Source organism: Solea solea, chromosome 8 (genome assembly GCF_958295425.1).
Source record: "Solea solea chromosome 8, fSolSol10.1, whole genome shotgun sequence".
NCBI classification, from domain to species: domain Eukaryota; kingdom Metazoa; phylum Chordata; class Actinopteri; order Pleuronectiformes; family Soleidae; genus Solea; species Solea solea.
In genome coordinates this window covers 3,324,285-3,349,812 of record NC_081141.1, presented here as the reverse complement: position 1 = coordinate 3,349,812, position 25,528 = coordinate 3,324,285, and the positions used below count along the sequence as shown (strand labels likewise).

The 25,528-nt window shown below is 42.2% G+C and overlaps 1 protein-coding gene across 9 annotated transcripts; it reads right to left on the bottom strand.

The window, feature by feature from the left end:
* Nucleotides 1–679: 679 nt before the first annotated feature.
* ep400 (E1A binding protein p400) lies at nucleotides 680–25,235 on the bottom strand. 9 transcript variants are annotated; one of them, XM_058636706.1, is made up of 54 exons: nucleotides 25,065–25,235; nucleotides 21,651–23,011; nucleotides 21,451–21,558; nucleotides 21,260–21,341; nucleotides 20,885–21,004; nucleotides 18,841–19,235; nucleotides 18,463–18,753; nucleotides 18,171–18,356; nucleotides 17,950–18,090; nucleotides 17,775–17,853; nucleotides 17,616–17,647; nucleotides 17,471–17,528; nucleotides 17,258–17,347; nucleotides 16,802–16,915; nucleotides 16,523–16,713; nucleotides 16,265–16,442; nucleotides 16,044–16,180; nucleotides 15,778–15,947; nucleotides 15,360–15,534; nucleotides 15,131–15,267; nucleotides 14,821–15,007; nucleotides 14,296–14,465; nucleotides 13,996–14,168; nucleotides 12,885–13,184; nucleotides 11,280–11,453; nucleotides 10,667–10,819; nucleotides 10,385–10,455; nucleotides 10,002–10,291; nucleotides 9,680–9,882; nucleotides 9,230–9,399; nucleotides 8,846–9,042; nucleotides 8,605–8,716; nucleotides 8,168–8,467; nucleotides 7,994–8,068; nucleotides 7,761–7,892; nucleotides 7,619–7,663; nucleotides 7,340–7,493; nucleotides 6,781–7,016; nucleotides 6,376–6,549; nucleotides 6,248–6,295; nucleotides 6,009–6,145; nucleotides 5,802–5,858; nucleotides 5,625–5,703; nucleotides 4,758–4,931; nucleotides 4,627–4,672; nucleotides 4,442–4,548; nucleotides 4,104–4,305; nucleotides 3,891–4,018; nucleotides 3,252–3,461; nucleotides 2,640–2,814; nucleotides 2,391–2,554; nucleotides 1,959–2,111; nucleotides 1,780–1,857; nucleotides 680–1,642 (listed from the first exon to the last, which is right to left on the bottom strand). In XM_058636706.1, the coding sequence occupies exons 2-54, from the start codon at nucleotides 22,974–22,976 to the stop codon at nucleotides 1,349–1,351; spliced, it is 9,378 nt and encodes a 3,125-aa protein (XP_058492689.1). In that variant the 5' UTR covers nucleotides 22,977–23,011; nucleotides 25,065–25,235; the 3' UTR covers nucleotides 680–1,348. The 9 variants fall into 9 exon arrangements, with proteins under 9 accessions (XP_058492689.1, XP_058492692.1, XP_058492690.1 ...); XM_058636709.1 differs by having other exon boundaries at nucleotides 1,959–2,108; XM_058636707.1 differs by having other exon boundaries at nucleotides 6,781–7,013.
* Between the last annotated feature and the right edge of the window lie 293 nt (nucleotides 25,236–25,528).

Sequence of the window (25,528 nt, the reverse complement as noted above, 5' to 3'; positions counted from 1 at the left end):
GAATTCTGAGAAAAAAAAGTCAGACTTTAATCTCAGAATTCTGTTGAATCTTTTTTTAAAGAAAAATAAAAACCCAGCATGAATTCTGACTTCAATCTCAGAATTCATGCTGGTTTTTTTATAATATATAATATAATATATATAACCGAGATTGGACAGTAAGTGTATATAAACTTTATTTACTGGCCAGAAATGGTTGTGGTTTTAGAAACCTCCTCACACATTGTTGCTTGGAGACAACAAACCAAAATCTGGTTTAGGTTCTGTGTGTGTGTACATCCAAAACACTGATGTACAGTATTTCTTCCCCTCTAATAAAAAATGAATGAACTGGGCCGTTTGCACTGCAGCCCAGTGGGAAAAACATGGGTATAAATATTTGAAAGGAAGGAATGAATGAACGATGGCTGAGTTCCATTTTTTTCACTTTCAGAGTATGTTTGAGTTGATTGAACAGTCGTCATTAATGTGATCATTATCAAGCGAAGATGACTGTGCAGTTCAAGACAATGATCCACCAGCTAAATGGAACACAGCCATCATTAATTGAATTATTTACAGCTGTCCCTTTAACTCAGACGCACAAGCACCACAACACACAAGGAAATGTTACAATAATCCACAAGATGTCCGAGTACTTACAACAGATTTAATGCAAAGAAAAGGGGAAAAAGATGAATTTGTGTATAAAACCAAAACACTTTATTACAATTAGGCTGAAAAAACCCAATGAAAACACAACTACTTTACAAGTACAAATGTTTTTGTTGATATTTACATTTTTTTTTTCCTCTGACATCAATAAAAAAGACAAGTTATGAGAAAACACAAAATACTAAAGTACATGTTTACAGTTGGTTTGCTGCAATAAAAAAACAAATGACTAAAGGAACGTGCATTACTCTCCATTCAGTATCTATAGACAACGAGGGAATTTGACATAAAAGGGACTAATCATGAAAACACTTATTCTAATGGACAGCTCAGGACTCACGAGCCTCAGCCTTGTATCTCTTGAATAATATTACACTGAAGGCATGATGCGTCTGTCGTGTAATGTAGAGGACATTTTTTTTGGGTGGGGGGAGTTGTGGTACTTTAAAGAAACATTCCACATGTTATGAATCAAATAGACAACTTTGTTGTGTTGATTTAGCAAATTCAACCACAGAAATCTCACTAAGCGTGTGGGGCAGAGGTGCAGTGTGTCGACACGGTGAAATGTTTTCTGTTGAGTTCGGTCCCTCTGCCCTCAGCTGCTGTGAGATTCACACAAATGTGTCGTTACACGTGTACGAGAAGGAAACATTGAATTAAATTAAAGATTCGTTTGAATCGTGTGGCTCTTCTAGCCGCTCCCGCCGCTGGGTTTGGCAGGAGTCTTGGCTCGGATGCCTCCCTGGCGAGCTTGACCCTTGGTGGGCTGCTGCGCCGGGGACTCGGCAGCGGAGGGCGCCGTTTGCTGCTGGGCGGGGCTGTGGGGAGGAGGCGTGTGGATCTGTGGCGAGGCGGCTGTGGTCACCACCTGCTGCTGGAGGATCTTCTGCTGGACCTGGGCTGCGGTTGCTCCGGCGGGAATCATCTGCACCTGAGCGGGCGCCGACGTGGCCGCCTGTGTCAGAGTCACAGTCTGAGGCTGGATCTGAAACAAACAACACAAATAAACACAACGCTTTCACACACAACAAGCGACGCTCTTATCCCGCTTTGTCTTAGGGAACAACTTGAGGTTTAAGTGATGAGGTACCTTCAGGAACAATGTTGAGCCTAAAACCCTACCTGCTGAGGAGAAGACACAATTTGCTGGATATTGGCCACAGTTGATTGTTGCTGCACTATTTGTGGGAGCTTAGCCACCTGATAAGAGGAGTAAACAAGAAAACATCACACACAATCACAATTTCCTTGTTTATCTGCAAATATTGACTCTGCAACCATGGCTGCCGCTGATGGAATACCTGGATTTGTTGGGTTCCGGCAGATTTCTGAGCCTGGGTTAAGGATGCAGTGAAGAACTGGGTCTTAATGCCCGGCTTGAGTTGGGTAGTGGTAGCATAGGTCACCTTCTGCTGCGGCTGCTGAGCCGCCTGTGCTGCCTGCACTGTCACCTGCTGGATGGGGAATCATTTAATTAAAGCTCACAAAACACCGACAGAGAAAAGCACCCAGACTAACGTTGAAATGACCGGCGACATTATTCAAATGTGATTGGTTTCAGGTCAGGTTTGAAGGCGAACCCTTTTTGCACAACAACAACAGAACATGTCATTTGTGAGACCACACAGTAGATACGGTATGCACAGGGGTATGTGCAGGAATCCTCAAGTTAAGACTTTTTAAAACAAACCAAAACAGATGTGTGGTGCAGATCCAGTGTCTGTTGTGTTCACCTTCTGCTGGACAGTGGCCTGTCCTTGCTGCACCTGCCCTGCTTTCTGCTGGGCAGCGGCCGCGGCCTGCGCCGCTGCTGCCTGCTGATGCTGCTGCTGCTTCGTCATCTGAAGCAGCTGCTGGACCTGCATCTGTGGGAAGGACGGCGTCAGCATCGGCCCACCTGACAAACAAGAGGGAGAAACCAATGACATACTGTGACCCGAGTGTGATGCAATCAAAGAGATCCAACAAGACGCTGAACAAACCTGCTTTCTGGGGCTGACCTATGGCCACACTAATGCCAGCCACCGTGACTGGCAGAGTGGTGACACTGGCAGACGACACCACAGCTGGCACAGAGACCACAGGAGGCTTAGTGAGGGTGACTTGGGCTGTCTGTCCGGCCTGGGCCTGAATCTGACCCTGAGTGGGCACTCGTGTCTGTCACAGGACATGAAAAAGAAAGAGTAGGAGGAGCTTAGCTTGACAAATGACAATGCTTCTCATTTCCTGATACAACAACAGTAATGTAAGACTGACTTAAGTGCTTTGTCTCATCAAACGGAGAGGATTAGTGTTGAAACTTTACCCTCGTTCTGATTGGTCTCATATATGTATGTAATGCTCAAACCTGGTGTCATAGACCTTTTTCACCGCAGATGTTTTGTTGACGTGAATTCATTTACAACTGAATACATGTTTCCTGTATTTTCTGGATGTGTTACAATAACGTGATTGAGCAATAATGATATTGAACTGTCATCCTTAATATCATGCAGCCCCAGTGAGGACCTGTAACACACTACTTCCATAATTGCTTCTCAACATCAAAACGGTGTCTCTGTGTCTAATGGAATAATTGCACACACAGGTCTTACCAGTCTGGCCACCTGCACAGTGGTGCCAGTGAGCACCGCTCCCGGTCTGGTTGCTGCCACGGCGGCGAGCTGAGGAGTGGCTTGAGCCGCCTGCGCGGGCTGCACCTGTGCGCTCTGCTGAGTCCCTGCAGCCTGTTGACCCTGGGCTGCGGCCACTGCTGCAGCCACCTGCTGCTGCTGCTGCTGGAGCTGCAGTTTATGCTTTTGCATCTGCAACAACACAAATACAAGTACATACATGTTATAACAACTAGAGCTGAAACAATTCATCGATTACTAAATTATTATTTTGATAATCGATTAATCGGTTCTAAGCTTTTTTTCATGATTAAAACAAGATTTCCGATTGTTTAACCTTCTTAAATGTGATTATTTTCTTCATTTCTTTGCTCTGGATAACAAAGAAATCATTAAAAGCGAATCATTTTGGTTTTTTGGACAAAACAAGTCATTTGAGAACATCATCATTTCCAGGTTTGACGAACATCAACATTTTTTAAGGTTTTCTGATATTTTATGGACCAATCGATTATGAAAATAATCATTAGTTGCAGCTCTAATTACAACACAGATTTCCAATACTGCATCTCAGTGACAGCTGTACTTATGGCAGCATATGTGAAGACGGTGGTGATGTACCTGAGGTTTGCCTACTGCTTTCATTTGTGGGGAAGCAGCCTGCTGCTGTTGCTGCAAGTGTTGCTGTCGGAGCAACTGCAGGTGGGCGGGAGTGAGAGGCTTCCCCTGTGACAGCTGCATACCTGTGGCTGTGTGAAGGACAGGAGAGGAAAGTCAGTGCTGTGAAACAGTTCTGGCCCTTTCTCTTATTTCTAATGAGGGAAGATCTCGCACCTGGTGTGACCTGAGTGACTAGTGGGCGAGTCTGGGACTGCACCGGGCTCAGGGCGGTAGAAACGACTGCAGAGGCCGTTACCGGGGTAACCGCTCGGACACCCTGGCCTGTAGCTATGGCGACCACGTCGGCAGGGGCAGCAGCAGCCGTGACGGTCCTCTGTTGGGCGTGGACCACCTGAGCTCCAGCAGCACCAGCAGGCTGGAACATCAACGAGAAGGCTAAGGCTACGACTATAATGCGTGTGTGTGTGTTCTTAAAGGCAATTTGCATCATGAATTCTCTTTAATCGGTGGGTAGCCGAGCTTAACCAGAGTGATTAATGAACATGACTCACAGACAGGGTGCCTGGTATGACTGGAGATGCCAGGCGTTTGTTGGCCTGGAAGGGACTTGGAGGAACGCCAGCCACAGTGTTCACAATCACATTTCCCCCTACAGTGGCTGCAACAAACAAAAAGACACGAGTCAACTATTGGAATTCCAACAGCGCTGTATTGTCACATGAGCCATACTACGTACCAGCCTGGATGGTCGTGCCTACAGTGGCATTTTTAATAGCTCCAGCCTATAAAACATGAAATGCACATGTAAGATTTGTATTACATCAGCATATGTAAAAGAACAATGGTGGAAGATGATTTGATTCTCACCAGAATAGCTGCATTAGGAACAGCAGCAGCTCCGGTCACCGTAGCAGTCTGTGCGACCTGAGCCTGGGCCTGGCCTGCAGCAGTAGCCTGGGCTTGGCCGGGCGCTGCCTGAGTCTGAGGAGTTCCAGTCTGCTGCTGGGCCAACTGCTGAGCCTTCTGCTGCTCTGCAAGGGCCTGAAAATACAACAACAGTTAACAGTAACATGTAAATAACACACTGATTATAACAGAGCCCACAGCTCCTGATATACTCATGTATAGTTCCACTGACCCAAAGGAACAATAAGTTAACAATGATGTGCAGAGGGACGAATACAGTACATAGACTAACTAGCCGGCAGTCTGGTTTTTAAATTACAAATATTATTTGTCCTTTTTACAAAAACATTATACAGATAGAAGACAGAATACATAAAAAAAATAATACAGTACAGGGCTGTTGCTGAATTAACTAGCATTTAGTGGCTTTCTCAAAGATGGTTAAGTCATTTCAGGTGGAAAAGGTAGAGATTTCCAGGAACAAATGGTATTTTACATAATTCATATCTTTAAATTAACACTTTACATGGTGACAGTTGATCTTCCCTTGTTTTTATACATTTTTCATCAGTGTGTGTGGGATTCGGAGGGCGATCTATTCTTTGTATTGACAGAACATGTCAAAACATAACAGTGCTTGAATAGAAACAGCTGCAGGGACATGAACACAGGCTGTCACTCCAAGTGAAGGCTACAGCGTCAGATTTTCGTGATTAGCTGTACAAACAGTCAATCCACACAGAATGCTATCTTTGTTTGTTGGCGTTAGCATGCGGTTAATACACATACACATCTGCAAGCATTTGTTGGCACAAGGCTGACAGTTACCTTCTTCTCCTTAGCAATTCTTTCAGCACGTTGAGATGCAACCTGGATGGGTGGTAGGGGCTTGTCGTAGCTGATCCCACTGATGAAAAGAAAGATGTATGTTACACTTTCTTCTTTACTCTGGATTCAAATAAGGTTTTTTTAATGAAAAGCAAAAGGAGCATTATTAAAACAAACCTTTCTGCCAAGACGGATGCATGCTTGGGATTCTTCTGGAACGGATTCATTCCGAGCCTGTAAATAATGTCAAATAAATGAATGCATCTGAGGTTAAATTCACAGATAATAACTAAATTAAATGTATATAGGTTGCTTGGTTTCTATCAGTCCGGCTTTGGCACGTCTACTGGTTGCTAAATAAGACAAATGAGAAGAAATTATTACAGTGGTTTTATTGGTGGACTCCTCTTGCTGGCAATGATCTTCATGAGTTCAAAGCGACTGTTGTAGAGCTGCATGTGGGTGGCATTGTCATCCTGTGTGTAGATCTGACCGGTTCTTAGAGGACGACTGTTCTTGGACTGAAACAAAGAAAAGCACATAACAGAGACAAAAAAAAACAAAATTGAGCACAGGAACTTAGAAATGGTTGTTAAAAAACAAAGAGCACAGAGATATGGTACCTTGTATATGCTCTTGGTTTTCTTCTTGGGGTTTGCCTCATACACCAACTGAAATAAGGTGCGGAAACTGTTTAGACCTAATAAAGTACAAGAAGAGGAAAAAACTGAAAAAGTAGAAGGTCTCTTACCTTGCCCTCTTCTCTGGGAATAATGACATTCTCATAGCGGTTGCGGCACTGCTTTGGCGAGCGGTAGATGCGGCTGCAGGAGTTCACCACATCACTGACCAGATCCCAGTTAGGAGTGTGGGCGGGTGACACGATTGTCAGGTTCAGCGGCAGCTCCAGTAGCTGCTTCACAGCCTGTAGGAAGAATAAAAAATGGATAGCGTCATTTATGGCAAACGTTTCCTGGGCATCTTCCCAAGGATGCAGATAATGCACACATTTTGTTTTTAAAAGTAAAAGTTCCTTTTTGACATGACTCCAACTAAAAAGTTTTTTTGGTTGTTTTGTTCATGTAAAATGTAGATAGATTTAGATTTATTCTTCTTAATGAACACATGACGAAATGGTTATGGTGCAGTAAAATACCTGAAGCAGAGCCCAGTCCTCACTGATGAGCCACTCAGGGTTGTCCTGGCCAGCCTCCATGGCCGGTTTAACAAGTGAAGGTAAAGGCTTGGCAAAAGGTGCCTGTTGTTTGAGGGAGAAGTTCTTTTTCTGGTCCTTGACCTCGCGGCGAACTTTCAGCATGCTGGCCTTTTCGAAAAGGGAGCGTGGAGGAATGACCGCCTCCCCATGACCCTTCTTCTTCTTTCTGGCTGCTGCTGTGCAAGGACATTTGAGTCAGGACTGAGATGCCAAACACACATGCATGCATCTATTCTGTAAAACTCTTTCCCCTTAAATACACATGACTTCATGACATGTGACAACAACTGATTGAGGTATCAGTTTTAATCATGCTGGTAGAATGTTAGTGTCATTCTCAATAGATCTTTCAATTTTTGCCACACCTGATTTTAAAACGACGTTTCACTCATTTGTTAACTTTGGCACCGAAATGAACACATACCCTGACACAGTGTGAACCAGGGCATATTAATGTAATTACAGCAACTGCGGCACCCAACGACCAATCTCCTCTCACCTGATGGGTCCATCTTCAGTCTCTTGTGTTCCTTGCGGACGTAGATAGGAGGCAGTTTGGACTCTGGCATGGGTGAGGTGTCATACATGAGCATCATTACAGAGTCAATGTAAATGTCATTGTCGTCCTGTGGAGGTGTCGGGGGAGTCCAGAGCTGTGTAGGAAAATCACGAGGTGGACAGTTATCCAGAAGACAAAGAAACATTATAGAATAGAAACATTGTGGACAGGACATTGTGTTTCTTCAGTAACATCACAGTTGTTATTAAAATGTCTTACCGGCATGATTTCTGTATGACCATCATCTGCATCAAATACATACTCCTGTTGAAACGCAGAGAAAATGTTCATGTCAACAACAGTGTGAGCCACAGTCCACGCAACAACTGTTTGATTTGCAGAGATCACAAAATCCACCCACCATGTTGTAGGCATCCTCTCTGGTGTAGGTGAAAAGATCATCTCCCTCCATCAACTGCCGCTCCTCTTCCTCCTCCCTAAGCTTCTGCAGCTGCTGCAGCTCCCAGCCTTTCTTAGAGCACTCCAACCGCTCCTGAGGAGAACAAACACAAGACATGAAGTCAATTGTCTAAAAAAAAACAAAACACCAACATAGTAGAGCTAAAATAAATAGTTGATTACAGTTGCAGTTACCTTAAGAGCAGTTTCATCATCACTGATGTGGAGATACTCCAGGTAATGGAGGGCATACCTCTCGATTGGTGTGAGCTGTTCAATGATAAGTAAATACAGAACAAGAAAGAAAGAAAATGCATTATAATTTGTAATAATGTATCGCTTGAATTAAAAATAAAAGATTAAACCTACCTGTTCCATGACTGCATTTAACTCTTCAATCTGAGCAGGCTCCTCTTTAGTTTGGCTCTCTGTTTCCTGACTCTCCTCTGCTAATTCTTTGCCCGCTGATGTCTCCTCCTCCTTCTGCTGTTGCTGCTCCTTGTCCTCTGGCAAAGCATCCAGGTTTATGCTGTGGAGAGCCTGGATGTAGGGTCGAGCCACTCTGGGGGAAATGGCCTCAGAGGCTGATGGCTCTTGGTGAAGAACCACAAACTCTTCCACTTTTTCCCCTGATCCTGCCTCCACCTCAAACAGATCCTGGATTGTCCGCTATAGAAACACAACATCAGGACAGTCAATTTATGAAAACACACTGACGGGTGTTGATTCCAAAAAAAACATTTGTAGCTTTGCAGCTTATAGTGTAGCTTTAACTAATTGTCATCAAGACTAATGGACAATCTTACTTGTGTGAGGAAGGCCAAGGTGTAGTCCATGCCCTGGGCAGCAACCTCTCTGATCAAGTCCTTGGTGCCATTCTTCAGCAACTTCTCTTCGATGGAGTTTCCACTCTCCAACCTCCAAAAGACAAGAACAAACCATAAGTAACACCCAAGTCTTTCAGTGTCACTGTTCAAGTTTAACAGTTCTGTTTATCGCTACTAAACCACTAAATTAAACCACATTTTTCCCCATTAATAATATTACCTGTATATATGTATGTCCTTGGAACGGCCTATTTTGTCACACCACTCCTGGGTGCGGGCGTCCATGCTGGGATTGAGGTCTGTGTCATAGAAGATGATGGTATCTGCATCAAACACAGTCCCGACTGCAGAGCAGCAGCGGTTAGTCAGGATGCTGCAGAAAACCTGCCTGTTCTTGTTAAACTTCTTCATATTCTCCTGCGGGTGGGATATGAATAGAATGAGAAGAGATTTATTTCATGTATTTTCTCAAATGTTCACCTTGATACCTGGGTAAATCAACAGCAGCTCAATATGACAGTTCACGCTTCATAAGCTCACTTCATTTAAGGTAAGGTCGTTGTTATACATGTGGCAAAGCCATTTAAAAAGGTGGTGATTTTACCTTTCGTTCATTAGGAGTAAAGCTTTCATCAAGCCGCACATATGTGAGCTGTCTGTAATCTAGGAAGGCCTCCAGGATGTCAAGCATCTTCACCATCTGTGTTAGGATGAGGACACGGCGGCTCTCTGACCGAAGCTTCTGCAGCAGAATGGCAAGTGCTTCCAGTTTACCTTTAGAAAAGAATAATATCCAGTCATGGCATATTCAACTAATTATTTTAACTTTTAGTAACACATTTGTTTCCTACAGAAAGAATCTAAAACTGAATATTAGTGCAGGTGACGGCTGTATATGGAAAGTCAAAGTTATATGAACAACATTGAGGAATAAGTCTTTAAGACAAAGGGATTAAATTGGTACTTCACATGGTTTACATTTGATTTACAAGTACAATATAGATATTTATACATATTTACTTATTATGTTTTGAGAAATGAGTGGTTGGCCAACCTGAGTCCATTTGCATTAGCTGCAGATCAGGAAAATGGAAGAGACGTTGGGGTGTCAAGTGGTGGATGTCAGCACTGTGGGGTGCAGAGGCGGCTCGTAACCGACGCTGAAGGGACTTCTGCCCAAGGCTGTAGGAAACCGGGGGATTGGCTGCATACAGATGAGGAGGTTGTGCTACAGCTGGAGGCACCACACAAACCAGCCTAAAAGAGGACAGTGGTGGTTAGCACTGATGGGTAAATGGACGTAAACATATATTTTTTTTAATCATTTGAAAATGGAGTATTGGTATATAGGGAGCTTCAACACTAAGACGAAATACCTTTTAATTAGGCTGTTGGCTGCCTCCAAGCGATCCTCCACAGAGAGCAGAGTGGACTGCAGTGTCGAGGTGGTAGCCACACAGGTTCTCTGAGCCCTGAGGCAGCTCTCTCTGCCCACCCACCTCCAGCCTCCTGACATCAACGAATGGTGACCAGGCTCTGAGCTCAGAGTGCATGCCTGGAGCAGGTCTGAGCCGTACAATACTCTGCGACTACAGCGTCGCTCATTTGCTTCAAACAGACGACTCAAACGCTCCTTTAACTGCTGAGTCTTTTCTTCTGAGGAAACCTGGATGTTAGAGAGAGGTCATATTTATATTTCAATAGAATTTAATGTGAAGCTGTAATTTTTTTTAACATGATTTGAAAATAATGTACTTACGTGAGAACCAGCGTGAGCTGCAGTTGTGACCTTGTTGGGGGCAGAATTTGCATTTGTTGTCCCCCCCAATGCTGAAAAAAGAAAAAAAAAAACTGTTATTGTGATTGCCAGGTTTAAAACTGCTGCTCAATAACAAAGTAGCATTCTATGTCCCATAAAAATGCATTAATTGTGAGCATTATATCAACACACTGGTGCTGGATGATGATGAAGCTGCAAGACCAATTCAGTGACAGTTAATCAGATACAAATGATAGAATATTTGCCATGTGAATGGGTCACCTTGTTGTGCTGTTGTCATTGCAGCATGAGGTGCGCCAGGTGATGATGAAGCATTGGAAGCAGGAATAGCTTGTGGTATTGTTTGCATCACCATGGATCCCTGGGGCCTAATAATCTGCTGACCTGGAGCCGATACAATCTGCAAGATGTTTCCTAAATCCACAACACAGACAAACAAATATAAAAGACACACTCTCAAAACCAAACACTTCTAACAATGGTATTTATATCCGAATAGTATTACAAAAAAAAAATAACCTACTAGCACAAACATTAAACTTCAGATAAAATATTTATTGCCATTTGGAATTTATTGAAAGGGATACCACAAACACAGAGAAAAAAAAAAGAGAAAGAATGACATGTAACAAAGTTCCCTTGTGCCAAAAATAAATCCAGGTATGTTGTAATTATTTGCAAGTATATAATTACTATAGGCTTTGACTAGCTATAGGCGACGACAACAATTATGATGCTTGGAAAACATGCAGACAAATATAATACATTAAGTTTGTTAAAAAATTATACAGCCTACGTGAAAAACCATGAAAATGCCTAAAGGAACGCATGAAGAGGAGATGTTGAGAAAGTGTGACAATGGGATGTACATTACCGAGTGTACCTTGGAGCTGCAAAGGCTGTCCAGTGGTGAGCTGGCGAAGCTGGCTGGGCGACAAAGTGAACTTGTTTCCCTGAAACTGCAAAGTCACGGGCGTCTCTGGCTGGGAGATGCGATTCTGACTGGCGGTTATGTTAGCCAGCTGAGCTATCTTCACCACATCGCCACCTTTTATGAAAAGGAAGAACAGACACTGCATCACAGGTAGCATATAAAAGTTTACTAAATTTAGTCACATGTGACCGTTTATAAAACAATGTTCTTTGCATCAGTTAGTTAAAGGGTGAAAAAAGACAAGACATGCAGAACTGGGTGGATTAATCAGTGGAACGAGCAGAGCCGCCCTCCACAACAGAACCATAACAGCTCCTAATTTACAAACCCTGGAGGGGAAAGAAAATGGACGTAAGGGCAGTCCTCAGGTGAGACAGAGAGCCTGAAACACACAATTCTGAATGATTTTTTTTTAGCTGAAATTAAATAATCAACCTTGGATTTCTCAGGCCTCAAATTTACATTGAATGAATCAGTAAGTAAGTAACCTAATGTGTGAAGTTCAAAAATATGAAACTGCCAGTGATCCACCCAGTACAATTACCTGTAATATGACAGGATTTTCATCATCAAAAGGAACACAACTGAAAACGTTGGATTTCACATATATGTACAATAACAACTCCGCCAATTAGCAATAACAGAAAATTATTCTATGTGTTTTTTAAATGAAAACACATCATGCTATGTAAATGCACTGGCAGTAAGATTTAAGGGGGACAGTCTTGTCATCATTGAACATCCCTTTGAAGTATGGTAGACTTGTGGGCAAGAGATAATGTGTGCATAAACACAAACTTATGTGCATATATAACCATGCTGGTTACATATGCACATAAGTGGCTACAATTATATTTAAAATTCAATATTCACATGTTTTTAGCAAACTTCCTGCAAAACCATGACGTTGGATCAACAAAAAATGTTAACTTTTAAAACCATTATCTCGTTTTATACGTTAAAATAATAAATCTGTGTGTTGTTACTGAAAAGGTTTCTCTGTTCACAGTTGAGGGAGAAAAGGTTGGAGTTCTGGGAACAACTCCACATGCTTTGCAGTGATGCTCAACATCAGCGAAATCATAACACAAGAGAAAAAACAATAAGCTTTGGGATTTCTTCCTGCAGCTGGGCTGATGCAAAAGACAAAAGAAAATTAGTATACTGGGAGAAAATGATTAAAAGAAGGGGAAGGGAATCATAATTAAGTTAAACAGTGTTGTGTACGTGTAACATAAGCAGGTTGTCCATAGTGTACATGCAGGTTTTGAGAAAGAAACCGAGGAGTGGCGAGGCTTTGGAGATGCTGCGGACATGTTCTAAATATAATGTATGTCACATTTTTTCCATGACTTCTAAAACTACTGATAGATGGCATCTCTGTCATGACAAATAATGATGCACTATGGTGCTGCTAACTTTGCATGTTTGGGTCTATGTAAAAACAATTTCTAGGGAGTACAATCAGAACACATGTCAGCAGGGTCCCAAGTTAATGCCTCAGAGGTGGAGGGGGAATGCTGAGAGGGAGGGGAGGCCACTTACTAGGCAACCGTGCCTGGGCCTGGGATGTAAGAACCAGCCTCTGGGATAGTAAGCTTGGCTGGATGGCATGGCTGGGGGCTAGAGCTGGCCTGGGGACCTGTGCTAATCCAGGCTGGCTGATGGGAGCCATGGATCCCACAACTGTGCCAGCTAAGGTCTGGCCCAAAGCCACAGGGGCAGCCCCCAACACATGCTGTCCAACACCACTGTTCCCAGATGAGGCTACACTGGAGGCGGCAGTGTTGCTGCTGCTGCTGACAGGAGGGGTGGTCTGGGCTCTCTGAGAAGCCGTTCCAACCGCTGTGAAGTACAAGGCAATGGGGTATGGGACTACAAGTTAGGGATAACCCGATGTATGATAAAATCACTAGTGTGAACAAACGTTTTATCTCTGTATTCACTCAGCAGTGGTGGGCAACACAGCAAGCAGGGCCTGGGCTGTTATTAATTACTGAAGCATTGAGGCACTCTAAATGTGGTGACTGGCAGCAGGAATAAATGTCTTTATCTCTAAATTAACACTAAATAGACAAGTATTTCTTCTGATTTATCTCTTGTACTACGTATAAGGTAGTTGGAGTTCATCTGTGACAATTGCTTTTTCCTTACATTGTTATTAGACATACTTTTCCATCATTTTAGTAATGAATGAGCAGTTTCACAGGTTCTAGGTGAGTACTAACTCAAGACCACATGGGGCATGGGAAGACTTAGCTGCCTTGCATTTAGAATCTACAGGCTGTGCTGTCCTCTCTGGCCCACCACTGCTGCATGACCAACTCAACTTCTCAGTAAAGACATATGTAACCACTCCATTAAATTTGTTGGCTTAAGACCAAACCTTTTACAAAACTGCAGTAACAGTGTACCTGTTATTGCAGTGTTGTACAGGTTTCTGAGACTTTCTACAAACACAATACATTATATAACAGAATAGGCAGTGTGAACACATTTCAGGTACATTTAAATCCAAGCCAGTTATGAGAAGCAAGCTAAAAGCACTAACAATATTGGTATTTGGGTTTGTTACGACACCATCTGGAAGCCTTGAGCCACTGTAAAAACAAGCCTTCCTGTTCTTTACTGAGCTCTGACCCTGAAATGGTCTTACCATGAGAAGTGGTGGTAGTAGTTGCATTAGTGACAGGAGATTTGCCTCTGTTCTGGGCTGACTGGCTGGTGGTGGAGACCGAGGTACTAGTAGTAACAGAGGAATTTGTTACACTTGGAATGGCCGCCATACGACCCTCGGGCTTTGTCCCGTACTGTACTGGCTGGAATAATCTGAAAATTTTAGAATTTCAATATTATAATATCAAATTTACATTTAAGAGCAATTTGAAAATGTCAAAGGATCTTCACATCACTAAGTCATGTTGGATGTTAACTTGGATAGTAGTTAAGTGCTGACCTCATGGGTTTTATTGGGCATTGCTTAGGACGTGGTGGTGGATCTGGACCAGTGTATATCTCCTCTATGAGCTGCTGAGTGACCTTCAGTTTGGGCACCACCTCCTCCGTCTGATACCTCGTCAGTGTGTTCTCATTATTAATCAGATTAAATATGGACATGTTTGCAGTCTAAGGTTGTGAAAGACAAAAGACAAAAGGCCGTTATCAACACTGATTATGAATAACAAAACAATACATCCACCAAGCAAAGCACAATCAGGGCTGGATTTACAAATCACACAGTTTCATGATCAATTATTGGATCATCTAAAAGCTCTAAAGCCAAATAGAGACCAAAATGATGTTTTGATGTATACATTCTCTACTTATTTATTATCATAAAATCACATAAAGGCAATAAAATGTTAACATTTCAGCACCAACCAAATCCATCTTATGTACATTTACATATTACTCACATATATTTTTAATGAAAACTTCATGTGCAATGTAAACATCAGAAATGCAAACCATCATTGAATACCTCAGTGGCGTTATTCTGAAGAGCTCCGAGCACCAGAGATGGGACATTGTACTGCAGAGCGGAGCAGAAATAGGAGCTGCTGCTTTCTCTGGGTGCCACCAGCTGAGGGTGGTTACACACTCGCTGCAACTGCATCAAGACCTGAAGAACACTGACAAAATGGCCAGTCTTCAGTGCTTCCTGAGCTCTATGGAAAAAAAAACCCAAGACATAATTATGAAAATGAGTTGAAGGAAAACAAAAATGCTTTGCAAGAATAACCTTACTTTGAAAACACAGTGCAAATATGCACACAGAGCTCATATCTTACCGTGGTTGGGTGAGGATATCCTCGTAAAGATACTTCTGTCTGTTAGAGAGACGGCACTTCAGGATGTGCTCATACTTCTTGGGCAGCTGTTTTTCCACGTCCCTTTTGGAGCGTCTCAAAATGAAAGGCTGGATCACCTACAGCAGAGTGAAAGGATTTTATATCTTCTGTGCATTCAGGGATGGTGGGTGGCCTACTTTTCCCTCATTTTAATGTGTTGCAAACCCACCCTGTGCAGGCGGATGACCAGTTTGTGGCAGTAGTCCTGGTTCTGGTCTGTGCCTGCCTTAACAGGGAAGTCAGCATATGGCCGGGTGATTCCCGGCAAAAGGAAGTGGATCATAGTCCACAGCTCCTTTAGAGTATTCTGTAGAGGAGTGTTGATGAGAAGAATCCTCTGCTCACTGAAAGATGAATAGAAATATCTCAGTTACCAAGTCAGATGAAGCCTCTTGACAGAATTTTCAAGACAAAATTCCTCACATGAAAATCTGAGAAATATTTTGCCTATTGCTTCCTTATACACACAAATATAAATCCCTCTTAAAAACTCTTAGCACTGTGACCATTTGAAACGGTTATCTGTGATTCACTCAACAGATTATTCCTAGAAGTGGAACCAATGTAATATTTTTCACCCAGCTCACCTTCTGAGACCAAAGACTGTTTCCCAGTGTTTCTCAGTCATGTTTTTTATGAGCTGCACCTCATCCAAGACCAGGTGCTTCCACCTCCTCTTAAGAAAATGGCTCTGGTCTTTCATCAGCAGTTTGTAGGACGTCACACATACATGGAAACTGTTGGCTTCACCCCACCACTGTAGAGTAGAAAATATGATTTTTTTTTTTTTTTTAAAGGCCTCATATAACGACAATATCACAATGTGTGTTGTTTAAATAGAGCAAAAAACTACCATTCTCTTAGATCTGCGCTCCCTCTTGTTGCCAAGGTACAGGAGGATCTTTAGTCCAGGGCACCAGCGCTTGAACTCCACCTCCCAGTTTAGCAACTTGCATGTCCTCACAACAACAAGGTGGGGTCCCCAGATACCTGTAGACAAAGGTATATTTATTAATATATAAAAGCATATATGGTCAATGTTTAAATTAGGCCCATCTTTGTACAGAGACATACCCTCTTGACCAGCTAAGTGAGCCATGTAGGCTACCGTCTGTACAGTCTTGCCAAGTCCAGTCTCATCTGCCAGAATGCCATTGAGGTGTTTCTTGTGAAGGTTTACCAGCCAGTCCACACCAATTTGCTGATACTCTCGCAGTGCTCCATGCAGTAGAAAAGGAGCTGGGCTGCGGGACTGAAGATTTAAAAACTCAGTTAAAAACACGATTAAAAAAAGATTTTTCTTCTTCAAAGATGTGTTTGTATGTATCTTACTGAAGAAGTGGTCCTGAAGCTGCCCTTGGGCAGGATGAGTTCTGTTGCAGCAGCCACTTCAGCTATGTCTCTGGCAGGCTTCCCACTGGTGTCACAGGAACTAGCTTTGTCAACACCGCGGTACTGGTCCACGCTTAGCAGCGAGTCAATCATCACTGCTTCAGGGGGACTCCGCAAAGGACTCTCCACTGCTGAAAAACAAAAAGATCAGATATTTAGGCCACTAGCTAAACAACTTTGAGGATTTTTTTTTTTTTTTAAAGACAAGGCAGAAGGCACCTTCAGTCTCTTGCATGCCATCATCATCACTATGATGACTCGGCTGAGGCCAGTGAAAACCATCAACATAAGCACCGGCATACTGCTTCATCAAAGCATCAAGAGGCATCTCGGCTAAAACGGCAAACAGAAAAGAGCTGGAGTGAGCGATACAAACACAAAGACATGTCATTCTGGTGCTTAAACTAAGTGGGATAGGTTTTTATAATTTATATTAATAAAACATTATGTTAAAAATTGTGTGCCAGTTCACAATTATGAGCAATGGTGTAGCAGTTAGTAGTTTATTATTAACAAGCATCTACATATAGTAAAACTTGTAGGTAAAACTGCACACTTCCCTCTATCTTACTGAGAATCAGTGCCTGCAGTCTACTGTAATATAATGTTAGGAAGAAAATCTGTCCACCACAATTCTGCCTTTCCTTATATGAATAAATAGAAAGCAGAATCTACCATTTCTTGCAAGGTCAACCAATTCTGATTTGTGGTCTGTTTCCCCTTCCATTGCCTCCTGTTCCTCTATGGTGCTCTCTTCATCGCAGCCTATAAGAAAACACTTTTTAAATGACCCGTCACAAATAATCCATAAAAGCTCTGTGGAAACATTTTAACCATCACACCTTAATATTATACTTTATTTTCAATATGTAATTCAATGTCACATACCGTCTACACCAAACAAGGACAAACTCGATTTTCTCTTTCTGTTTGAAGTGACCACCTCCTACGGAAAATAATAATAAAGAAATACATTTAAGGATACAGCTAAGATGCATTGAGGTTATTTAAAATTAACCAGTGAAACACTTACCTCTTTAACGGTGGCTGTTGACTGACTGGGTACTGTAAAACAAGTAATTGAAGTTTAATACCAAATCAAATCAAATCAAAAAGTAAGTAAGTACAGGGTAGAATTGCAGAGTTCAGCTTTGCACTTTCTTATGTTTGGTAGTGGCTCAGGAGGACGTACCTTTGGCTGAGGCTTTTTGTAAGCTGAGTGCTTTGAGCCTCTTTTCATAAATTTCAAACTGGAGTTTTATTTCCACAACCTGACCATAAAAAAAATATATTAATAAATAAGTAAAAAATGATTTACAATTAAAGACTCAGGAAACTTAAATAATAAAAAATATAAATAAAAATACCTGCTCAATGTTTGACCAAAAAAATTCCACCTCTCTGGCAATTGTGCTGGCAATGTGCCGAAGATGTATTTCCCTTTCTTTCTTTGACCTCTCTTCATTTTTCTTCTGCTCTTGATGATGACGGGCACATGTGCGAACAAGCTGCAGCAAAAACACATTAGAGGGTTTGGCTTTTAACAAACAAAGAAAAAAAACACTTAATTATTTCTCATCGCCCATACTTTCTTAGCAGCAGCCTCTTTCCATCTTCTCTCCTGGGCAAAGTCAGCTGCCATCCACTGCATCTCCTCCAGGAGATAGTCCCAGTGGGACTTTGGACGAGAGGATTCCACAAGCTTGGGGAGTCTACTGGCTGACCACTGGCCCTCCTTTCTCAGCTCAGAGATACGCTGATGAACTTGACTCTCCTGAAGAATATTATTAGAAATAGGACGTTTAACCCAAATAAAAACACTTCCACAAACACAAGGCAAGGCAGTTTGGAAAAAAGTAAGAAAGAAGGAAGCAACTCACCAGTTTGGCTTGTTCAACTTGCTTTTCCTGAGAACCCTCCTGTGAGGACTGCAAAGGTGGAAAGCCACTGGTTTTAACAGTGGTAATACCATTGGTGCCAGTTAGTTTGGACTGGGTGCTTGGGTTGATGTTAGAGGTAAGAGGACGGAGAGGAGTTGCAGTATGGGGGGTTGTAACACAGTTGGTAGTAGAGAGGGGAGCAGGTGGAATAGACGTCATGGATATTGAGTTGGTCATAATCCTCTGAACTGGCTGGTTGGACTCTGCACCTGGGCGAGCAAGTGCCACCGTCTAGTGAAGAGAAAAAAAACACTGTATTATCCCCATTTAATAATTAAGATTTTTTTTAATACCTATATGAATTTATGTTTTACTGACTGCTTGTCCTGTCTGTAGAATGGCCTGTGGTTGTTGCTGCTGGGGTTGCAGCTGAAGATGAAGACCTGGTTGCATCTGCTGCTGCAGTTGGGCCTGGAGCTGTGCATGTGGGTTTACTGTAGACAGGACAGGACCACTTGCCTGGATCTTCACCTGTGGCTGAAGCTGGCCACAAGCTTGAGTCGTATTCTCCACCAACTGAGCCTGCTGAGAGAGTGTCATGGGCAGCCCTGCCATAGGGAGGCCACCTTGGGGCAACCTGCTGGGCAGCTGGGGTGGAGGGGTGTGCAGGCTGGCTGCATTCTGCACTGGAGGTCCTTTGGATGGGTCGTACTGCGGCTGAGTCTGTTTCTGTCCTGCAATCTGGACCACTGGAGGAGTAGGCGGCATCCCGCCTGTACAAATTGTAACCAAATTAAAGCACACACAAAAGAGTGGCACAGAAAACAAAAAGAAAACACTAAGGGTCAAGTCGTTTATTTGTCATCTGAAGTCTCTTCTAGAATAGTTTTAAATATTACTGAATGTTTGTTAGGTTTCCCTTAATATATATTTGAGAGACCCCTTAACATCCTTTGATGTAAGATGGGTTTAGGTAGAAAATAAAATAAAAAAAACTTTTAAATTTTAGGACTGTTTGAACTATTAGCTATTAGAGCTCCTTGGAATCTTGGCTTAATGAAGGAGATGTACTGTATGAATCAACACTAGTATACTACTTTCTGATGATCAGAGCAGAAACTAATGAAACTCATACAGCAAAATGATTACAGAAGAAATGAAATCAATATGAGAATCTACATGTCTCTCAAATAAAATACTACTTTGAATAATGCAAAACAAAAACATTTTTTCTCAAATGTTGAGAAAATATGGGTAAAAACATTCAAATTTATACATGCAATAAGAGGGGTTTATAGAGAGGAAAATAGAAATGTTAAAAGGCAACATGAAAAACGAACTTCTGAGAGTAAAGAGACAGAGAGAAGAAAGGAGAACTAAAAAATTACAGAGCGGGCACTCACAAAAACACCATATGTTCGGCATGCATGAAACAATGTCATTCTGGTGATAACCAAGGCATCTGGATGCCTCACATAGCAACGGAGCACAGAAATGAGCAAAAGGACATACATGGGTCTTGCAGACAGCAGGCATGAGCGGAGCTGTGCAAGCTAAAGCAGCGCCTGCCTTACCTCCCTGCACGTCACACCACCTGGCCTAGACGCCATCAACACCTGGCCCTGACACACCCACATCACCACAAACGCAAAAACCTGTGCTGTGAACACAAATCCTCCATGATTTCCCTCCTACGACTGAGGGAAAGAAGCCAAGTCAGAACGAAATGCCATGAGTAACATGGAAGAAAACCAACAAAATGTGAAGATGAGATAAGACAATCTTGAAGATGTATCGTATGAATTGAAGATGAATGATTTTGAATCCTTGTTGATGATGTGTAGACGGGCAATTTGACAGGGAAAGAATTATGAAGGAAGGATGATGGCAAACCAAAAGGAACCATGAGATGCAAATTCATAAAATGGGGAAAAAAAAAGGCAAACCCCATTGGAAAGAGAATTTATTCACACAGGGTTCCCACTTTCTGTGATCCATCTCCAAATTTGATGAAAATCCATCAGCACGGGAAGGTCTGTCCAAATAAAGACGACTAACAGGAGAAAACTTCAGAAGAGATGGAAAACGACGGGTGATCAATAGTTAAAACAAAAAAGAAAAATAAGACATGGCATCTTCCCATTGAATGGCTACTCTTCTTCAGACTTGAATTGTCCTCTTCCCCATTTATCCTGACAGAGAGCTGGTGCTGGTACAGCTAAGCCTGAACGTGATGTGGACTACTGAGAAATCCAGCAGATGAAGGAAGATTTTTTTGTTGATGTTGCTCTGAGGTTTTTTTTAAATTGAAGATGAATGTTGAGATTCACTTTTTCTTTTTTAAATCTTCCTAGTTTAAGGAAGACGATACGTCCAGCCGCATCGAAGAGAGCAAAGAACGGCCTGGTAGTAGCACTCCTACCTTGCGCAGTTGGCATAAGCTGCTGGAGTGGAACGCCAGGTGATCCTAAAGGAGCTACACCCGGATGCTGGAAAATCAGCCCATGGCGACCAACGTCAATCCGGGACCTCTTAGCCTGATCTGGGATTCAAAACACACAATACCCTCATAACGCAAAAAAAGCACTCGGCAGAAAGCAATGACCTTCTGAAGACCTTACAGGCCACCTCTCCTTCCTCCGGTTAAGACTTCAACACAGAGCGCTAGTAGAAGATGCCGAAAAATCTAAAAGCAGAAGCAATTAGAGGGGAAAAAAGAAAACAAACAGAAAACAAAGCAAACGGGGAGGAAACAAAGCAACATTGGAGAGAAAATTGTTTAGAATCCTTGCCCTACCTGCTTGCACCATTGCCTGTTGCCTCTTAAAGGCATCCATATCTCCAGGGTTTGTGATAGTGCCAGGAACCCCTTGATGTCCCTGTAAAAACAGGCTCTCAAAGAGTTATTGAGAGATTTGCTCAAGACTTTAGGAAAATAGATGTGAATCATTTAATTATTATAAATGTTACAAGTGTCGCCTCTATCACCTGAAACTGCTGCTGGACAGAAAAAGCTGCAGAAACATTGGGGGGAAGCTGTGTTGCTATGGCAACTGGTGTTACTGCTTGGCCATCCTTTCCTGTAACAACCTTCACCTGAAAAAGATGAGCATTATTAGTTAAACCTACATTTCTCTGATTGTAAAATTCCTACTGGATCCTACACTATGAGCATGGCAGTGCAATACCTCATCATTTATGACCTCAGACTGTTCTTCTTCTTCCTCTTCATCTTCAATGTCCAAGTCATTCTGTCTCAAGTAAGTATACAAGGGAACACATGGCTTCTTCTTAAAAGCTAAATAGTCCATCATGTTCCCTTGGAGGTGCTGCAGAAAGAAAAGCTCAATCAGATATTCTTTGAACACTTCCTTTAAACTCTCCATCTTCTTATTGTGGTGCTCCAGGCACTGTTTTCTCAGCTGGGCAATCTCTGGTGTGGAAGGAGCAATTTCCTCTAACTTCCTGGGAGTGTGTTTTTTCACAGTGCCCACTGCAATGCTGGTGAGTGCAAGAGGGTTGCTGGACATCCCTTGAGATGGACTGGTCAAGGAAGGGCTAGACGATGGATTGGAGGAGGGTATAGTGAAAGTTGCAGTGGTGGTGGTTCCTACTCCACCTACCAAACCCTGTTGGGTCTTCTCAAATATCATAGGCCGTGCCAGTTGTCCTTGAATGATACTGCTGATTTGCGGAGGTAGGTTGGAAGTGGTGATGTGGCCAGGGCTGCCCAGAGTGGGGAGTGTGGCACCAGTAGCCGCTGGACTTTGAGGCCCATGGTGGTGAATGGTGCCTCCAGTCTGTGAGTGGGGCTGAGAGAGCCGACGTTCCCTCACAGAGCCTGGTGCTCCTGCAGAGGCCAGCTGTACCTGGCCAGGTGTGGCTGGGGCAATCTGGGCCAGTCCTGTTCCCTCTTGGTAAACAAAGTGGCCACTTCCCGAGGGACTGCTTAAACTGATTTGTCGCACTAACATACCAGCTTCAACAAATCGTGTTGGACTCTGTCCGCACACACCCAGTGTTGCAGTAGGTGCTCCTGCCCTTGTAACACCTTGCAGGGGAACTGGACTATGCTGGGTGGGACTTTGGGGCTGCATTGGTTGGGGAACAGGTGAGGTGACCTGGATGTAGGAGGACGGGGCATGCTCAAACCTCCACTGAGGTGTAGTATGCTGGAAGCCGGGGGATGCTGGGTTCTGGATAGGGAGTGGGGTTAGGGTGATTTGCTGGTTACCAGTCACCATCTGGCCAACATTTTGTAAAGTGATGTTCACATTCTGGCCAGTGACTGGGCTACGACTCATGATTATCTGATAATTAGGTGATTGGGGGGCTGAGGGGCTGGCAGATGAGGAAAATGTGGTCACAGGTGACTGAGGGTGGTTAACTGTAGCTTGCTGTTGCGTTGCTGCCATGTTTGGCTGCTGCTGCTGCTCCTCTGCTTCAGACCCACTGACAGACTTGGATCTCTGGGGGTGTCGTTGCATATTCTGTGATCCACTTCCATGGTGCATTGCGTGACACTGTTGAGATGTCTAAACACAATATTCTGTAAAGAGAGAGAGCGAGAGAGAGGCAGACAAATGAGAAATGAGTAGGGCTGAACAAAATCTAAACACAATTTTCCCACATATTGCTATTGCAATTTGCATTAAAACCTTTTAGGATGAAACTTCAGTTCAATATTTACAGTTATACATTTTCAAAGCATTACTGCATAAGATACCATGAAAATATTGAATACTATACTCTAATGCAAGGACGAGAGAAGATATGCACCGTTTCTAACATTTATGTAATGCTTTTTTTTTTTTTTTTTTTTTACAGAGGATAAAATAATACAATATTGAACAATGAAATTGTAGGCTTTGTAATCTACTGAATGTGTTCATTCGAACTGCAATTTGATTCAGATCTAGCAATAAGTGGTTGATATTAATGAATATGAAAATTGGTTGGAAGGCTTTTGCCTCAGAAACACTAACAAGGTGTTAAAAACTAAAAGATCCATCCTGATACCAGATCTAAAACACCACTATAAAATTGGGCTTTAAATAGGTTTCCAAATGTAACAGTATGTAGGTGATATACATGAGATTACTGCTATCATTGCCTTGAGTTCTCCGAGCAAAATAAGTCTTGTTGATGCCAGAGCTCAGAACTGAAATTACCACTTGTTACAACCAAGGTGTGGAGATAACCATCAACTCAACACGTTTAACTGGGGTAGACTATAATTTAATGAATTTATTTGAATTAATGCTTTAATGTGACTAGGTTTCTGTTTAACTTCCACTATTCTCCTTGGGCTTCAATAGTTGGTGCAGCACCCATCACTCCTTGCAGAGACTAAAAAGACAGCAGCAAGCGGCAAAGAGTTTGTTCCTAAAAAAGGCTTTGTTAGTCTTATTCTCAGATGAATGGGACTGATTTGATTTTGCAGCGTCAGACATAGAACAAACTACAGCAAACTTTCATAAATGTGAATTCAACTCAAGGCTGCAGGCAGATTTATGTTTAGTTGCACTTATGACCCAATGGTTAAGTCACATTGAAAATGTTAAAATTAATGCAAACTTCTTTTAAACAATTAATTTGTCGTTTGTATACTATGTTTTTAAAAATGAGAAAAAATAAAATACCATAAATCAGGTTTGGTGAATCAAAAAAAAAAGTATTAAATCAGATATTTTTTCTTTTTAGGACGCATCGCACCCAGCCCTACAAACCATGAAGCAGATAGGCAACAGCAGCAGAAAACCACAGTTTATGAGGTGTCCTGACTCCTGAGTACCTAATAAAGTTGCCGGTGAGTACAGATTGAGGAGCTGCTTTGCAGGTACACTTGACAGCTGGTGCATTTACATTAAAATATGTTTATACACAACACTGGAGTTAATGGTAATAAAGAAAACAGATGTCACCTTTAAGCCCAGGACATTAGTAATTACAGCTATACGAATCCATAGTATAGAAAATGTAATGTAACATAACTATAATTCAATATTTCGGCGAGTAACTTTAAACTAACACAATAATCAACGGCATTGCAGATACAGAATATCCTGGAAACAATAGCTTTAATTGCCTCTACCGCCGATACACAGCTTCACCATAAACAACAATTTATATACTGCTAATTTAAACAGCTACTGTAGACTACCTATAGTGAAAGGACAATATTAGGTTTACGCTTTGCTGCTGTTATTGAGCCCGCAAACAAATTGTCCTACAACATAACAGTATTTTCTCTGTAAACACTTCGATTCTCATTTTATGTCAAGACGTTAATGAGCTCCCCACTACGAACGCATCTGTGAGGCGGACCGTGAGATACGGTTTGCTAGCCAACAGCATAACAATATATGCACATGCATTAATGTCACAATACTTTACTGGGTTTACAGTTGACGAGAACACACACGGAAGGTGTTACAATAATACAATTCACATCTGCACAAACCCAGTATACGCTATTTTATTAATTACGAGTCGTGATACGGTACTCGTGCTAGCTCATGCTAATGATGTTAGCTAACTACTGCTAAAAGGCCAGCTGCCAATCAATAAATACATTTTATCACCTTAACGATGTTACTTACAGGGGAAGGGGCTTCTGTAGTAGTGTCATAAATCCTAAGTCATATTTACAATAAGTCACATGCTGTAACAAATGTTATTACACGACAAAATAAAATATCGATATTGCTAGAAGCTAGTCAATGTTTTGGAGCTAATTTCATTCAGCAACATGGCGTCCGCGGCGACCTTTAGCGTAACCCGGATGTCATTCTGTCTACAGGAAGTTGAAACACCGTGACATGGTGACGCTACCTAAAACTAAAAAAAGAAAGAAAAGAAAAACAATGAAATTAATGTATTATTTATTATTCGTGACAACTTAACATTGGTTTTAAAAATCGATTTCATTTCAGTTTTATTTAAAAACAATTTTTGTTCTCCATGGGAGATACTGTACAGCATTCACAAAAAAAACAAAAATCAACTCAAAACAGAGAACACACTATGCTGTAACTTAAATGAATAAATACAATCAAAGCAGTAA

Coding starts and splice junctions, on each gene's coding strand:
- ep400 (XM_058636706.1), bottom strand. CDS start 22,976: ATGCACCATGGAAGTGGATCACAGAATATGCAACGACACCCCCAGAGA. Junction 17,529..17,615: donor CAACAGCCACCGTTAAAGAG/GTAAGTGTTTCA, acceptor TATTTTCCGTAG/GAGGTGGTCACTTCAAACAG. Junction 6,550..6,780: donor AGGACTGGGCTCTGCTTCAG/GTATTTTACTGC, acceptor TTCTTCCTACAG/GCTGTGAAGCAGCTACTGGA.